At 43.6% G+C, this 18,153-nt stretch overlaps 1 protein-coding gene across 1 annotated transcript in view; it reads right to left on the bottom strand.

Moving 5' to 3' along the window:
* The window catches only part of LOC147094590 (sarcoplasmic/endoplasmic reticulum calcium ATPase 1-like), a 119,872-nt gene that overhangs the window by 53,721 nt on the left and 47,998 nt on the right, over positions 1-18,153 (bottom strand). The window contains exons 6-7 of the mRNA XM_085974427.1: positions 13,776-13,856; positions 1,793-1,878 (exon numbers count right to left, since the gene is read on the bottom strand). Coding sequence (XP_085830553.1) covers positions 1,793-1,878; positions 13,776-13,856 — 167 coding nt within the window. The remainder of the gene's footprint in view (positions 1-1,792; positions 1,879-13,775; positions 13,857-18,153) is intronic.

Below are 18,153 nucleotides of genomic sequence, written 5' to 3' on the forward strand. Positions count from 1 at the left end.
AAGCACCAGGTGAGTTGCTGTTAAGTAAACACCAGGTGAGTTGCTGTTAAGTAAGCACCAGGTGAGTTGCTGTTAAGTAGGCACCAGGTGAGTTGCTGTTAAGTAAACACCAGGTGAGTTGCTGTTAAGTAAGCACCAGGTGAGTTGTTGTTAATTAAACACCAGGTGCGTTGTTATTAAGTGAACACCAGGTGAGTTGTTGTTAAGTAAACACCAGGAGAGCTGTTGTTAAGTAAGCACCAGGTGAGTTGTTGTTAAGTAAACCCCAAATGTGATGTTGTTAAGTAAACACCAGGTGAGTTGCTGTTAAGTAAACACCAAGTGTGGTGTTGTTAAGTAAACACCAGATGTGATGTTGTTAAGTAAACACCAGGTGAGTTGTTTTTCAGTAAACACCAGGTGAGTTGCAATTAAGTAAACACCAGGTGAGTTGCTGTTAAGTAAACATCAAATGTGATGTTGTTAAGTAAACACCAAGTGAGTTGTTCAGTAAATACTAGGTGAGTTGCTGTTAAGTAAATACCAAGTGTGATGTTGTTAAGTAAACACCACATGAGTTGCTGTTAAGTAAACACCAGGTGAGTTGCTGTTAAGTAAACACCAGGTGAGTTGTTGTTATGTAAACACCAGGTGAGTTAGAGTTAAGTGAACACCAGGTGAGTTGTTGTTAAGTAAACAGCAGGTGAGTTGCTGTTAAGTAAGCACCGGGTGAGTTGGAGTTAAGTAAACACCAGGTGAGTTGTTGTTAAGTAAACACCAGGTGAGTTGCAGTTAAGTAAACACCAAGTGAGTTGTTGTTAAGTAAACACCAGGTGAGTTGCTGTTAAGTAAACACCAATTGTGATGTTGTTAAGTAAACACCAAGTGAGTTGTTGTTCAGTAAATACTAGGTGAGTTGCTGTTAAGTAAATACCAAGTGTGATGTTGTTAAGTAAACACCAGGTGAGTTGTGGTTAAGTAAACACTAGGTGAGTTGTTGTTAAGTAAACACAAGGTGTGATGATGTTAAGTAAACACCAGGTGAGTTTTGTTGAGTAAACACCAGGTGTGATGTTGATAAGTAAACACCAGGTGAGTTGCTGTTAAGTAAACACCAGGTGAGTTGTTGTTCAGTAAACACCAGGTAAGTTGCTGTTAAGTAAACACCAGGTGAATTGCAGTTAAGTAAACACCAGCTGAATTGCAGTTAAGTAAACACCAGGTGAATTGCAGTTAAGTAAACACCAGTTGAGTTAGAGTTAAGTGAACACCAAGTATGAAGTTGTTAAGTAAACACCAGGTGAATTGCAGTTAAATAAACACCTGGTGAGTTGTTGATAAGTAAACACCAAGTGTGATGTTGTTAAGTAAACACCAGGTAAATTGCAGTTAAGTAAACACCAGGTGAATTGCAGTTAAGTAAACACCAGGTGAGTTAGAGTTAAGTGAACACCAAGTATGATGTTGTTAAGTAAACACCAGGTGAGTTGGAGTTAAGCTGCTGTTAGGTATATACTTGAAAAGGAACCAGTTACAGAAGTATGGTAACAATGGGTGAGTAGGACTAATTTGTGCTGATTATTTTGTTAGGGTGGGTGACACGGGGATTTGAGTGTGATGTTTGCATGTGACACAGAAGAGCGTGACAGAAAGGGAACGTGCACTGGGAGGTACTCTCTTTTTCATTTGCAATGTAAAAATGGCACCAGCTTCTTGACACACGGGCTATTAAAGGTCAGCGGATGCGCACATCACGCGGGCCTGCCACGGCAGAATAGCCGAGCATAGCCAGAACGGGCCCGTGCAGACTCACGGAGAACAGCATATTCTTCTTGTCCTGGTTGACAGCTCGCGGATCGGGAATTGGATCAGTGTGTTTGATCACAGATACAGATTCACCTGATGGGTGTGAAAATGCATCATTAGAGACAGTCGATTGACCAATAAATTAACACACCGCCATCAATCATTAATGAATTAACTATCACATCTCTGTCTCACTATATTCTCACAATGATCGCACTATTATTTAACCATTATCTCACTATTATCTCACTATTAATTCACCGTTATCTCACCATTATCTCATTATTACCTCAGCATTACCTCATTATCTCACTTTAATCTCACTATTAACTCACTATTATATCACTGTTATCTCACTGTTCTCTCACCATTATCTCACTGTTATCTCCCTATTATCTCACTGTCATCTCACTGTTATCTCACCATTATATCACCATTATATCACTATTATCTCACTCATATTATTATCTCACCATTATCTCACTATTATCTCACTGTTATCTCACTATTATCTCACCATTATCTAGCTATTGTCACACTATTATCTCACTATTAATTTACTATTATTTCACTATTCTCTCACTGTTATCCCACTATTATCTCACTATTATCTTAGCGTTATCTCACTTTTATCTCCCTATTATCTCACTGGTATCTCACCATTATCTCACCATTGCCTTATTTTAATCGCACTATCATCTCACTATTATATCCTTATTATCTCACTATTATCTCACTATTATCTCACTGTTATCTCACCATTGTCTCACTTTTATCTCACCATTGCCTCATTCTTATCTCACTATCATCTGACTACAGTATTATCTCACTATTACATCTTTAGTATCTCACCATTACCTCACTATTACATCATTGGTATCTCACCATTATCTCACTAATATCTCAATATTATCTCACCATTAGGTCATTATTATCTCACTATCATATTATCATCTCACTGCTATCAAACTATTATCTCATGATTATCTCACTATTACCTCACCGTTATCTCACTATCATCTCACTATTATATTATTATCTCACTATTATCTCACCATTATCTCACTGTTATCTCACTAGTATCTCACTATTATATCACCATTATCCCAGCATTATCTCACTATTATCTCACTATTACATCATTAGTATCTCACCATTATCTCACTATTATCTCACCATTACCTCACTATTATCTCACTATTACATGATTAGTATCTCGCCATTATCTCACTAATATCTCACTATTAACTCCCTATTATAGAAACATAGAAGATAGGAGCAGGAGTAGGCCATTCGGCCCCTCGAGCCTGCTCCTCCATTTAATGAGATCATGGCTGATCATCCAAATTCAGTACCCTGTCCCTGCTTTCTCCCCATATCCCTTGATCCCTTTAGCCTTAAGAAATATAACTAACTCCTTCTTGAATATATTTAATCAGATTGGCCTCAACTGCCTTCTGTGGTAGAGAATTCCACAGGTTCACCACTCTCTGGGTGAAGAAATTCCTCCTCATCTCTGTCCTAAGTGGCTTACCCCTTATCCTTAGACTGTGACCCCTGGTTCTGGACTCCCCTGCCATCAGGAACATCCTTCCTGCATCTAGTCTGTCTAGTCCTGTTAAAATTTTATAAGTTTCAATGAGATCCCCTCTCATTCTTCTAAACTCTAGCGAATATAAGCCTAATCGATCCAATCTCTCCTCATACGCCATTCCTGCCATCCCAGGTATCAGTCTGGTGAATACTTGCTCCACTCCCTCCATGGCAAGAACATCCTTCCTCAGATAAGGCGACCAAAGCTGCACACAATACTCAAGGTGTGGTCTCACCAAGGCCCTGTACAACTGCAGCAAGACATCCTTGCTTCTGTACTCAAATCCTCTCGCTATGAAGGCCAACATACCATTTGCCTTCTTAACCGCCTGCTGCACCTGCATGCTTACCTTCAGCGACTGGTGCACAAGGACACCCAGGTCTCGTTGCACTTCCCCTTTTCCCAATCTATTGCCGTTCAGATAATAATCTGTCTTCCTGTTTTTGCCACCGAAGTGGATAACCTCGCATTTATCTACATTATACTGCATTTGCCATGCATCTGCCCAATCACCCAACCTGTCCAAATCATACTGGAGTTTCTCCGCATCCTCCTCACAGCACACATGCCCACCCAGCTTTGTGTCATCTGCAAAGGTGGAGATATTACATCTAGTTCCCTCGTCTAGATCATTTATATATATTGTGAATAGCTGGGGTGCTAGCACCGATCCCTGCGGTACCCCACTAGTCACTGCCTGCCACTCGGAAAAAGACCCGTTTATTCCAACTCTTTGCTTCCTGTCTGCCAACCAGTTCTCTATCCAAGATAGTACCTTACCCCCAATCCCATGTGCTTTAACTTTGCACGCTAATCTCTTATGTGGGACCTTATCGGAAGCCTTCTGAAAGTCTAAATACACCACATCCACTGGTTCACCCTGATCTATTCTACCAGTTACATCCTCAAAAAATTCCAGTAGATTAGTCAAGCACCATTTACCTTTTGTAAATCCATGTTGACTTTGTCCGAACCTGTCACTGTTTTCCAAGTGCTCTGCTATTACATCTTTTATAATGGACTCTAGCATTTTCCCCACTACCAATGTCAGGCTTATCGGTCTATAATTCCTTGTTTTCTCTCTACCACCTTTTTTAAATAGTGGGGTTATATTAGCTACCCTCCAATCCATGGGAACTGTTCCAGAGTCTATAGAATTTTGGAAGATGACCAGCAATGCATCTACTATTTCCAGGGCCACTTCCTTAAGTACCCTAGGATGTAGATTATCAGGCCCTGGGGATTTATTGGCCTTCAATCCCATCAATTTCCCTAACACCATTTCCCTACAAATAATGATTTCATTCAATTCCTCCCTCTCATTAGACCCTATGTTCCCTAACATCTCTGGGAGGTTATTTGTGTCCTCCTTTGTGAAGACAGAACCAAAGTATGTATTTAATTGGTCTGCCATTTCTTTGTTCCCCGTTATAAATTCCCCTGATTCTGACTGCAAGGGACCTATGCTTGACTTCACCATCTTTTTCTCTTCACATATCTATAGAATCTTTTACAGTCAATTTTTATGTTCCCTGCAAGCTTATTCTCATAATCTATTTTCCCCCTCTTAATTAATCCCTTTGTCCTCCTTTGCTGAATCCTAAATTGCTCCCAATCCTCAGGTTTGCTGCTCTTTCTGGCCAAATTATATGTCCTCTCCTTGGATCTTATGCTATCCCTAATTTCCCTTGTTAGCCACGGTTGAGTCACCTTTTTATTTTATTTTTATGCCAAACAGGGATGAACAAATTCTGTAGTTCATCCATGCAATCTTTAAATATTTGCCATTGCCTATCCACCGACAACACTTTCAGTAACATTCCCCAATCCATCCTAGCCAACTCGTGCCTCATACCATTGTAGTTTCCTTTATTTAAATTCAGGACCCTAGTCTCTGAGTCAACTACTTCACTCTCCATCTTAATGAAGAATTCTATCATATTATGATCGCTCCTCCCCAAGGGGCCTCACACAACAAGGTTGCTAATGAATCCTTTCTCATTGCATAATACCCAGTCTAAGATGGCCTGATCTCTAGTTGGTGCCTTGACATATTGGTCCAGGACACCATCCCGTATACACTCTAGTAATTCCTCCTCCACAGTATTGTTACTAATTTGGTTAGCCCTATCTATATGTACATTAAAGTCACCCATGATAACTGCTGAGCCCTTATTGCACGTGCCTCTAATTTCCCATGTAATGCCATCCCCATTACTGTTTGGGGGTCTGTATACAACTCCCACTAACATTTTCTGCCCCTTGGTATTTCTCAACTCTGCCCATACAGATTCCACATCATCAGAGCTAATATCCTTTCTTACTATTGTGTTAATCTCCTCTTTAACCAGCAATGCTACCCCACCTCCTTTTCCTTTTTTCCTGTCCTTCCTGAATATTGAATACCCCTGGATGTTGAATTCCCAGTCTTGGTCACCCTGGAGCCATGTCTCCGTAATCCCAATTATATCATATCCATTTACATCTATTTGCGCAGCTAATTCATCCAGCTTATTAAGAATGCTCCTCGCATTAAGACACAATGCCTTCAGGCTTGATTTTTTAACACTCTTAGTCCTTTGAGAATTATTTACTGTGGCCCTGTTTGATTTACACCCTTGATTTCTCTGCCTTCCACCTTTGCTTTTCTCCTTCCTGTCTTTTGTTTCTATCCTTGCTTCCCTTTCCTCTGTGTCCCTGCACAGGTTCCCAAACCCCTGCCATTTTAGTTTAAACCCTCCCCCAGAGTACTAGCAAACACTCTCCCTAGGACATCGGTTCCAGTCCCGCCCAGGTGCAAACCGTCCAGTTTGTACTGGTCCCACCTCCCCCCGAACCGGTTCCAATGTCCCAGGAATTTGAATCCCTCCCCCTTGCGCCATTCCTCTAGCCACGTATTCATCTGAAATATCCTTCTGTTTCTACTCTGACTAGCACGTGGCACTGGTAGCAATCCTGAGATTACTACCTTTGAGGTCCTATTTTTTAATTTACCTCCTAACTCCCTATATTCAGCTTTTAGGACCTCGTCCCATTTTTTACCTATATCGTTGGTACGTATATGTACCACGACAACTGGTTGTTCACCCTCCCCGCACAGAATGCCCTGCAGCCGCCCCGAGACATCCTTGACCCTTGCACCAGGGAGGCAACATTATCTCACTGTTATCTCACCATTATCTCAATATTATCTCACTGTCATCTCACCATTATATCACCATTATCTCACTATTATCTCACTATTATATAATTAGCAGCTCACCATTATCGTACTATTAATTCACTATTATCTCACTATTAATTCACATTTATGTCACTTTTATCTCCCTATTATCTCACTGTTATCTCACCATTATCTCACCACTATCTCACCAGTATCTCACCAGTATCTCACTATTATCTTACTATCCCTAACATCTCACAGATATCTCACCATTATCTCACTGTTATCACACCATTGTCTAACCAATGATCTCACTATTATCTCACCATTATCACACTGATAACTCACTATTACATCGCCTTTATCTCACTATTATCTCACCATTATTTCACCATGATCTCACTATTATCTCACCATTATCTCACCGTTATCTCACTGTTATCTCACTGTTATCTCACTAATATCTCACTATTATCCCACTATTATCTCACTATTATCTCACCATTATCTCACCATTATCTCACAGTTATCTCACTATTATCTCACCATTATCTCACCATTATCTCACAGTTATCTCACCATTATCTCATTATTATCTCACCATTACCTCACTATTATCTCACAATTATCTCACTGTTATCTCACCATTATATCACCATTATTTCAGCATTATCTCACTATTATCTCATTGCTATCTCACTGTTATCTCCACATTATCTCCCCATTAGCTCACTATTATCTCACCATTATCTCACTGTTATCTCATTGTAATCTCCACATTATCTCACCACTATTTCACCATTACCTCACGATTAATTCACTATTAATTCACTATTATCTCACCATTATCTCACTATTATCTCCCTAATATCTCACCATTATCTCAGTTATCTCACCATTATCTCATTATTATCTCACCATTACCTCACTATTATCTCACCATTATCTCACTATTATATCATTATTTAATCTCACTATTATCTCACTGTTTCTAACTATTATCTGACCATTACCACACTATTATCTCATCATTATCTCACTATTATCTCACTGTTATCTCACTATTACATCACCTTTATCTCACTATTATCCCACCATTATCACACTGTTATCTCACCATTATCTCATTATTATCTCACCATTACCTCACTGTTATCTCACTATAATCTCACAATTATCTCTCTGTTATCTCACCATTATATCACCTTTATTTCAGTATTATCTCACTGTTATCTCACTGTTATCGCAATATTATTTCACCATTATCTCACTATTATCTCACCATTATCTCACCATTAACTCACCATTATCTCATGATTATCTCACTTTTATATCATTATTATCTCACCACTATCATCTCACCATTATATCATGATTATCTCACCATTATTTCACTATTATATCATTATTATCTCACTATTATCTCAACATTATCTCACCATTATATCATTATTATCTCACCACTATCTCGCTATTATATCACTATTATCTCACCATTGTCTCCCTATTATCTCACTATTTACTCACTGTTATCTCACTAGTATCTCACCATTATCTCACCATTACATTATGATTATCTCACTATTGTATCTTTTTTATCTCACTATTATCTCAATGTTATCTCACCATTCTCACCATTATCTCAACGTTATCTCACCATTATCTCACCATTATATCATGATTATCTCACTATTGTATCATTATTATCTCACCACTGTCTCACTATTAACTCACTGTTATCTCACTATTATCTCACCGTTAGCTCACCATTATATCATGATTATCTCACTATTATCTCACTATATCATTATTATCTCACCGTTATCTCACTTTTATCACCCTATTATCACACTGTAATCACACCATTACCTCACCAGTATCTCACTATTATTTCAGCATTCTCTCACCACTATTTCACCATTATCTCACTATTAATTCACTATTATCTCACCACTATATGGCTATTATCTCAGTATTATCTCACCATTATCTCACAACTATCTCAGCATTATCGCATTATTATAAGAAGATAAGAAGTAGGAGCAGGAGTAGGCCATACGGCCCCTCGGGCCTGCTCCACCATTCAATAGGATCATGGCTGATCCGAATCTAGACTCACGTCCACTTCCCTGCCCTCTCCCCGTAACCCCTAATTCCCTTATCTGCTAGGAAACTGTCTATTTCCATTTTAAATTTATTTAATGTTGCAGCTTCCACAGCTCTCTGGGGTAGCAAATTCCATAGATTTACTACCCTCTGAGTGAAGAAGTTTCTCCTCATCTCAGTTTTGAAAGGGCAGCCCCTTATTCTTAGATTATGCCCCCTAGTTCTAGTCTCACCCATCAGTGGAAACATCCTCCCCGCATCCACCCGATCAAGCCCCCTCACAATCTTATATGTTTCGACAAGATCGCCTCTCATTCTTCTGAACTCCAATGAGTAGAGTCCCAACCTACTCAACCTTCCCTCATACGTCAACCCCCTCATCTCCGGAATCAACCGAGTGAACCTTCTCTGAACCGCCTCGAGAGCAAGTATATCTTTTCTTAAATATGGAAACCAAAACTGCACGCAGTATTCCAGGTGTGGCCTCACCAATACCCTGTATAACTGCAGTAAGACTTCCCTGTTTTTATACTCCATCCCCCTTGCAATAAAAGCCAAGATTCCATTGGCCTTCCTGATCACCTGCTGCACCTGCATACTAACTTTTTGTGTTTCATGCACCAGGACCCCCAGATCCCTTTGTACTGTAGCACTTTGCAGTTTTTCTCCATTTAGATAATAACCTGCTCTTTGATTTTTTCTGCCAAAGTGCATAACCTCACACTTTCCAACATTATATTGCATCTGCCAAATCTCTGCCCACTCACTTAGCCTGTCTATGTCCTTTTGCAGGTTTTTTATGTCCTCCTCACTCACTGCTTTCCCTGCCATCTTTGTATCGTCGGCAAACTTGGATATGTTGCACTCGGTCCCTTCCTCCAAATCGTTAATATAGATTGTAAAGAGTTGGGGTCCCAGCACTGACCCCTGTGGAACACCACTAGTTACTGATTGCCAGCCCGAGAATGAACCATTTATCCCAACTCTTTGTTTTCTGTTATCTCACTATTACCTCACCATTATCTCACCACTTTCTCACTATTATCTCAATTATCTCATCGTTATCCCACTATTATCTCACTATAATCTCACAATTATCTCACTGTTCTCTCACTGTTATCGCAACATTATCTCACTGTTATCTCACTATTATCTTACCATTATCTCACTATTATCTCACCATTATCTCACTATTATCTCACCATTAACTCACCATTATATCATGCTTATCTCACTATTATATCAATATTATCTCACTATTATATCATTATTATCTCACCACTATCTCACTATTATATCTCTGTTATCTCACCATTATATCATGATTATCTCACTTTTATATCATTATTATCTCACCACTATCTCATTATTATATCACTATTATCTCACCATTATCTCACTGTTATCTCAACATTATCTCACCATTATCTCACTGTTATCTCACTGTTATCTCACTATTATCTCACTATTATCTCACCATTATCTCACCATTATCTCACTGTTATTGCACTGTTATCTCAGTTATCTCACCATTAACTCACCATTATATCATGATTATCTCACTATATCAATATTATCTCACTATTATCTCACTATTATCCCACCGTTATCTCACTATTATCTCATCGTTATCTCACCATTATCTCACCATTATATCATTATTATCTCACTGTTATCTCACCATTATTTCATTATTATCTCAATATTATATCATTATTATCTCATGATTATCTCAACGTTATCTCACAGTTATCTCACCATTATCTCACCATTATATTATGATTATCTCACTATTATATCATTATTATCTCACCACTATCTCGCTATTATATCACTATTAGCTCACTGTTATCTCACTGTTATCTCACTGTTATCTCACCATTACCTCACCATTATCTCACCATTAACTCACCATTATATCATGATTATCTCACTATTGTATCTTTATTATCTCACTATTATCACACTGTTATCACACCATTACCTCACTGGTATCTCATTATTATCTCAGCATTCTTTCATCACTATTTCACCATTATCTCACTATTAATTCACTATTATTTCACTATTATCTCACCACTATATGGTTATTATCTCACTATTACCCCACCATTATCTCACCACTATCTCACTATTGTCTCAATTATCCCATTGTTATCCCACTATTATCTCCCTATTATCTCACTGTTATCTCACTATTATCTCACAATTAATTCACTATTATCTCACTGTTATCCCACTATTATCTCCATATTATATTCCCTATTATCTCACTGTTATCTCAAAATTATCTCACAATTAATTCACTATTATCTCACCATTATCCCACTATTACCTCACCATTATCTCACCACTATCTCACTATTATCTCAATTATCTCATCACTATCCCACTATTATCTCCCTATTATCTCACTGTTATCTCACTATTACCTCACAATTCACTATTGTCTCACCATTATCTCGCTATTATCTCCCTATTATTTCCCTATTATCTCACTGTTATCTCACTATTATCTCACAATTAATACACTATTATCTCACTATTATCTCACTATTAATTCACCATTATCTCATAGAAACAGAAGATAGGAGCAGGAGTAGGCCATTCGGCCCCTCGAGCCTGTTCCGCCATTTAATGAGATCATGGCTGATCATCCAAATTCAGTACCCTGTCCCTGCCTTCTCCCCATATCCCTTGATCCCTTTAGCCTTAAGAAATATATCTAACTCCTTCTTAAATATATTTAATATAAGTTGGCCTCAACTGCATTCTGTGGTAGAGAATTCCACAGGTTCACCACTCTCTGGGTGAAGAAATTCCTCCTCATCTCTGTCCTAAATGGCTTACCCCTTATCTTTAGACTGTGACCCCTGGTTCTGGACTCCCCCGCCATCGGGAACATCCTTCCTGCATCTAGTCTGTCTAGTCCTGTTAGAACTTTATAAGTTTCAATGAGATCCCCTCTCATTCTTCTAAACTCTAGCGAATATAAGGCTAATCGACCCAATCTCTCCTCGTACGTCATTCCTGCCATCCCAGGTATCAGTCTGGTGAATCTTCGCTGCACTCCCTCCATGGCAAGAGCATCCTTCCTCAGATAAGGCGACCAAAACTGCACACAATACTCAAGGTGTGGTCTCACCAAGGCCCTGTACAACTGCAGCAAGACATCCTTGTTCCTGTACTCAAATCCTCTCGCTATGAAGGCCAACATACCATTTGCCTTCTTAACCGCCTGCTGCACCTGCATGCTTACCTTCAGCGACTGGTGCACAAGGACACCCAGGTCTCGTTGCACTTCCCCATTCCCAATCTATTGCCGTTCAGATAATAATCTGTCTTCCTGTTTTTGCCACCAAAGTGGATAATCTCACTGACGTAAGAAAACTACTGGGCACTTGGTCTAAGCGTTAAACAAAGCTTTAATCAACTGTTTTACAACATGGAGGTCTAGTTGTGTCCTTCAATAGTTCCTGTTAAAGAATGTCCTGAGCAAGCTGGGCCCGTGCCCGAGTATTTATACTCTCCCTGGACAGTGTCACCAGCACCACAAGATTCATGTCACTCCCCATTATCTCATTATTATCTCACCATTACCTCACTATTATCTCACTATTACATCACCATTACCTCACTATTATCTCATCATAATCTCACTGTTATCCCACTATTACCTCACTATCGCCCCACTATTATCTCACTATCATATCATTATTATCTCACTGTTTCTAACTATTATCTCACCATTATCACACTATTATCTCACTGTTTTCTCACCATTATCTCACCATAATCTCACAGTTATCTCACTACAATCTCGCTATAATCTCATTGTTATCTCACCGTTATCTCACTATTATCTCACCATTATCTCACTATTATCTCACCATTATCTCACCAATATATCAGGATTATCTCATTATTATCTCAGTGTTACCTCACCATTATCTCACCATCATCTCACTATTAATTCACTATTATCACATTATTATCTTACCATTATCCCACTATTATCTGCCTATTATGTCACTGTTATCTCACCATTATCTCACCAGTATCTTAATATTATCTCACCATTATCTCACTATTATCTCACTATTATCTCCCTAATATCTCACAATTATCTCACCATTATCTCACCAATATCACTAATATCTCACCATTATCTCATATTATCTCACTATTAACTCACTTTTTGCTCACCATTATCTCACCATTATCTCACTACTATCTCACCATTATCTCACCGTTTTCTCACTATTATCTCGCCATTATTTTACCATTATCTCACTATCATCTCACTATTAGCTCAACCTTAATTAGAGTGAGGTAACAGTTAGGCAATAATGTGATAATAGAGATAACAGACATACAAATGGGAGAATGGTGAGGTAAGAGTGAGTTAGGTGTGAGTTAAGTGTAAGTTAAGTGTGAGTAAAGAGTGACTTAAGACTGAGTTAAGAGTGAGGTAAGAGTGGGATAAGAGTCAGGTAAGAATGAGTTAAGAGTGAGTTAAGCATGGTTTAAGAGTGAGTTAAGAGTCAGTTAAGAATCAGTTAAGAGGGAAGTAAGTTTGGGTTAAGAGTAAGTTAAAAGTGAGGTAAGAGTGAGTTAGAGTGAGGTAAGAGTGGGTTAAGTGTGAGTTAAGAGTTGGTTACAAGTGAGTTAAGAGTGGGTTAAGAGTGAGTTAAGTGTTACTTAACAGTGGGTTAAGAGTGAGATAAGAGTGAGCTATGTGTGAGTTATGAGTGAAGTAAGAGTGAGGTAAGTGTGAGTTAAGTGTGAGTTAAGAGTGAGTTAAGTGTGAGTTCAGAGTGAGTTATGAGTGAGTTAAGTGTGAGTTAAGAGTGAGTTAAGCGTGAGTTAAGATGAGTTAAGAGCGAGTTAAGAGTGAGTTTACTGTGAGTTAAGAGTGAGTTTAGTGAGAGTTAAGAGCAAGTTAAGCGTGAGTTAAGAGTGAGTTAAGCATGAGCTAAGATGAGTTAAGAGTGAGTTAAGAGTGAGTTTAGTGTGAGTTAAGAGTGAGTTAAGCGTGAGTTAGCGTGAGGTGGTGCCAATTCAGAGGTCGCACTTTGATATGAAGAGTTTGAGAACGCACTCCACGGTTCACGAGCATTCCCGTACCTGTCAGGATGGACTGGTCAACACGCAGTGTGGTGGAGATGATGTTGACGAGCCTGATATCAGCAGGCACCTTGTCTCCAACTGAGGAATAAAGACAAAGCAGTCGAGGTTATTAACGTCTGACCGTGCAACATTTAGAAGGCATCAGTGGTCAATGCAGGATGGGGTACTGTGAAGCTTGCTAGTTAATGGGAAACCTCTCGAATTGGATGCGCATTTCTAGTGTCAGTCTCACTCTCTCGCCTCTGAGTCAGAAGGTCATGGGTTCTAGCTGACACGCACGCTACAAAGATTCGAGCCACAATAATCCAAGCCGATGCTCCCCGTTTGCCAGTATTGAGGGAGCGCCGCACTGTTGGAGGGTCAGTACCGAGGGAGCACTGCACTGTCGGAGGGGCTGTACCGAGGGAGCACTGCACTGTCGGAGTGGCTGTACCGAGGGAGCACTGCACTGTCGGAGGGTCAGTACTGAGGGAGCGCCGCACTGTCGGAGGGTCAGTACCGAGGGAGCACTGCACTGTCGGAGGGTCAGTACCGAGGGAGCACTGCACTGTCGGAGTGGCTGTACCGAGGGAGCACTGCACTGTCGGAGTGGCTGTACCGAGGGAGCACTGCACTGTCGGAGTGGCTGTACCGAGGGAGCACTGCACTGTCGGAGGGGCAGTACCGAGGGAGCACTGCACTGTCGGAGGGGCAGTACCGAGGGAGCACTGCACTGTCGGAGTGGCTGTACCGAGGGAGCACTGCACGGTCGGAGGGGCAGTACTGAGGGAGCACTGCACTGTCGGAGGGGCAGTACTGAGGGAGCGCCGCACTGTCGGAGGGACAGTACCGAGGGAGCACTGCACTGTTGGAGGGGCAGTACTGAGGGAGCGCCGCACTGTCGGAGGGGCAGTACTGAGGGAGCGCCGCACTGTCGGAGGGGCAGTACTAAGGGAGCGCCGCACTGTCGGAGGGGCAGTGCTGAGGGAGTGCCGCACTGTCGGAGGGGCAGTACTGAGGGAGTGCTGCATTGTCGGAGGAGCAGTACTGAGGGAGCGCCGCACTGTCAGAGGGGCAGTACTGAGGGAGTGCCACACTGTCGGAGGGGCAGTACTGAGGGAGTGCCGCACTGTCGGAGGGGCGGTACTGTGGGAGCGCCGCACTGTCGGAGGGGCAGTACTGAGGGAGCGCCGCACTGTCGGAGGGGCAGTACTGAGGGAGTGCTGCATTGTCGGAGGAGCAGTACTGAGGGAGCGCCGCACTGTCGGAGGGGCAGTACTGAGGGAGTGCCGCACTGTTGGAGGGGCGGTACTGAGGGAGCGCCGCACTGTCGGAGGGGCAGTACTGAGGGAGCGCCGCACTGTCGGAGGGGCAGTACTGAGGGAGTGCCGCACTGTTGGAGGGGCGGTACTGTGGGAGCGCCGCACTGTCGGAGGGGCAGTACTGAGGGAGCGCCGCACTGTCGGAGTTGCCTTCTTTCGGATGAGATGTTAAACCGAAGGCTCCATCTCCCATCACAGGTGGACGTGAAAGGTCCCACGGGCACTGGGCAGTTCTCCAGTGTCCTGGGCCAAAGTTATTCCCTCAACATCACTAAAAATTGGGCAGTCCTCTCACTGTGGGACCTTGCTGTGCATAAAATGCCTGCCACCTTTGTTAACTCACCTTCCCCCCAACTCACCCACCCTCACACCCTGCTCCTCATCTCTCTCCCCATCTCCCCTCCCCCTCCTAAATGCCTCCATATATAATACGCGCGAGGGGATCTCCCTGTCCACTGACACCAGGGCTGGTGTGAGCAGCATGTGACAGGGAAAGTGTGACAAGAAGTGCGTACAATATTACAGATACATCCTTGCCTTTATCACCTCTAGGCTCCGCTATGCCAACACTCTCTTGGCTGGCCTTCCACCATGCACCCTACATAATCCTGAGGTCATCCAAAACTCCCGTGTCCTAACTCGCATCGAGTCCTGTTCACCCACCACCCCCAGTTCTTGCTGACCTACACCGGCTCCCGGTTTGGCAACGCCTCGATTTTAAAATTCTCATCCTCGGTTTCCAAACCCTCCACGGGCCTCGCCCCCTCCCTATCTCTGTAACCTCCTCCAGCCCCTACCACCCTCCGTATCTCTGTAACCTCCTCCAGCCCCGTACATCCCTCCCTATCTCTGTAACCTCCTCCAGCCCCCTACAACCCTCCCTATCTCTGTAACCTCCTCCAGCCCCGTACATCCCTCCCTATCTCTGTAACCTCCTCCAGCCCCCTACAACCCTCCCTATCTCTGTAACCTCCTCCAGCCCCTACCACCCTCCCTATCTCTGTAACCTCCTCCAGCCCCCTACCACCCTCCCTATCTCTGTACCCCCCTCCAGCCTCTACAACCCTCCCTATCTCTGTAACCTCCTCCAGCCCCCTACCACCCTCCCTATCTCTGTACCCCCCTCCAGCCCCTACAACCCTCCCTATCTCTGTAACCTCCTCCAGACCCCTACAACCCTCCCTATCTCTGTAACCTCCTCCAGCCCCTACCACCCTCCCTATCTCTGTAACCTCCTCCAGCCCCTACCACCCTCCCTATCTCTGTACCCCCCTCCAGCCCCTACAACCCTCCCTATCTCTGTAACCTCCTCCAGCCCCTACCACCCTCCCTATCTCTGTAACCTCCTCCAGCCCCTACAACCCTCCCTATCTCTGTAACATCCTCCAGCCCCTACAACCCTCCCTATCTCTGTACCCCCCTCCAGCCCCTACAACCCTCCCTATCTCTGTAACCTCCTCCAGCCCCTTCCACCCTCCCTATCTCTGTAACCTCCTCCAGCCCCTACAACTCTCCCTATCTCTGTAACCCCCTCCAGCCCCTACCATCCTCCCTATCTCTGTAACCTCCTCCAGCCCCTACCAGCCTCCCTATCTCTGTAACCTCCTCCAGCCCCTACAACCCTCCCTATCTCTGTAACCTCCTCCAGCCCCTACAACCCTCCCTATCTCTGTAACCTCCTCCAGCCCCTACAACCCTCCCTATCTCTGTAACCTCCTCCAGCCTCTTCCACCCTCCCTATCTCTGTAGCCTCCTCCAGCCCCTACCACCTCCCTATCTCTGTAACCTCCTCCAGCCCCTACCACCCTCCCTATCTCTGTAACCTCCTCCAGCCCCTACCACCCTCCCTATCTCTGTATCCCCCTCCAGCCCCTTCCACCCTCCCTATCTCTGTAACCTCCTCCAGCCCCTACAACCCTCCCTATCTCTGTAACCTCCTCCAGCCCCTACCATCCTCCCTATCTCTGTAACCTCCTCCAGCCCCTACAACCCTCCCTATCTCTGTAACCTCCTCCAGCCCCTACAACCCTCCCTATCTCTGTAACCTCCTCCAGCCTCTACCACCCTCCCTACCTCTGTAATCTCCTCCAGCCACTACCACCCTCCCTATCTCTGTAACCTCCTCCAGCCCCTACCAGCCTCCCTATCTCTGTAACCTCCTCCAGCCCCTACACCACTCCCTATCTCTGTAACCTCCTCCAGCCCCTACAACCCTCCCTATCTCTGTAACCTCCTCCAGCCCCTACAACCCTCCCTATCTCTGTAACCTCCTCCAGCCCCTACCATCCTCCCTATCTCTGTAACCTCCTCCAGCCCCTACCAGCCTCCCTATCTCTGTAACCTCCTCCAGCCCCTACACCACTCCCTATCTCTGTAACCTCCTCCAGCCCCTACAACCCTCCCTATCTCTGTAACCTCCTCCAGCCCCTACAACCCTCCCTATCTCTGTAACCTCCTCCAGCCCCCTACAACCCTCCCTATCTCTGTAACCTCCTCCAGCCCCTACCATCCTCCCTATCTCTGTAACCTCCTCCAGCCCCTACCATCCTCCCTATCTCTGTAACCTCCTCCAGCCCCTACCAGCCTCCCTATCTCTGTAACCTCCTCCAGCCCCTACCAGCCTCCCTATCTCTGTAACCTCCTCCAGCCCCTACAACCCTCCCTATATCTGTAACCTCCTCCAGCCCCTACAACCTTCCCTATCTCTGTAACCTCCTCCAGCCCCTACAACCCTCCCTATCTCTGTAACCTCCTCCAGCCCCTACAACCCTCCCTATCTCTGTAACCTCATCCAGCCCCTACAACCCTCCCTATATCTGTAACCTCCTCCAGCCCCTACAACCTTCCCTATCTCTGTAACCCCCTCCAGCCCCTACAACCCTCCCTATCTCTGTAACCTCCTCCAGCCCCTACAACCTTCCCTATCTCTGTAACCTCCTCCAGCCCCTACACCACTCCCTATCTCCGTAACCTCCTCCAGCCCCTACCACCCTCCCTACCTCTGTAACCTCCTCCAGCCCCTACAACCCTCCCTATCTCTGTAACGTCCTCCAGCCCCTACGATCCTCCAAGAT

The sequence above is a fragment of the Somniosus microcephalus genome, unplaced genomic scaffold, assembly GCF_052327205.1.
Source record: "Somniosus microcephalus isolate GS21.2 unplaced genomic scaffold, FLI_Smic_1.0 unresolved_chr1, whole genome shotgun sequence".
Taxonomy (NCBI): Eukaryota; Metazoa; Chordata; class Chondrichthyes; order Squaliformes; family Somniosidae; genus Somniosus; species Somniosus microcephalus.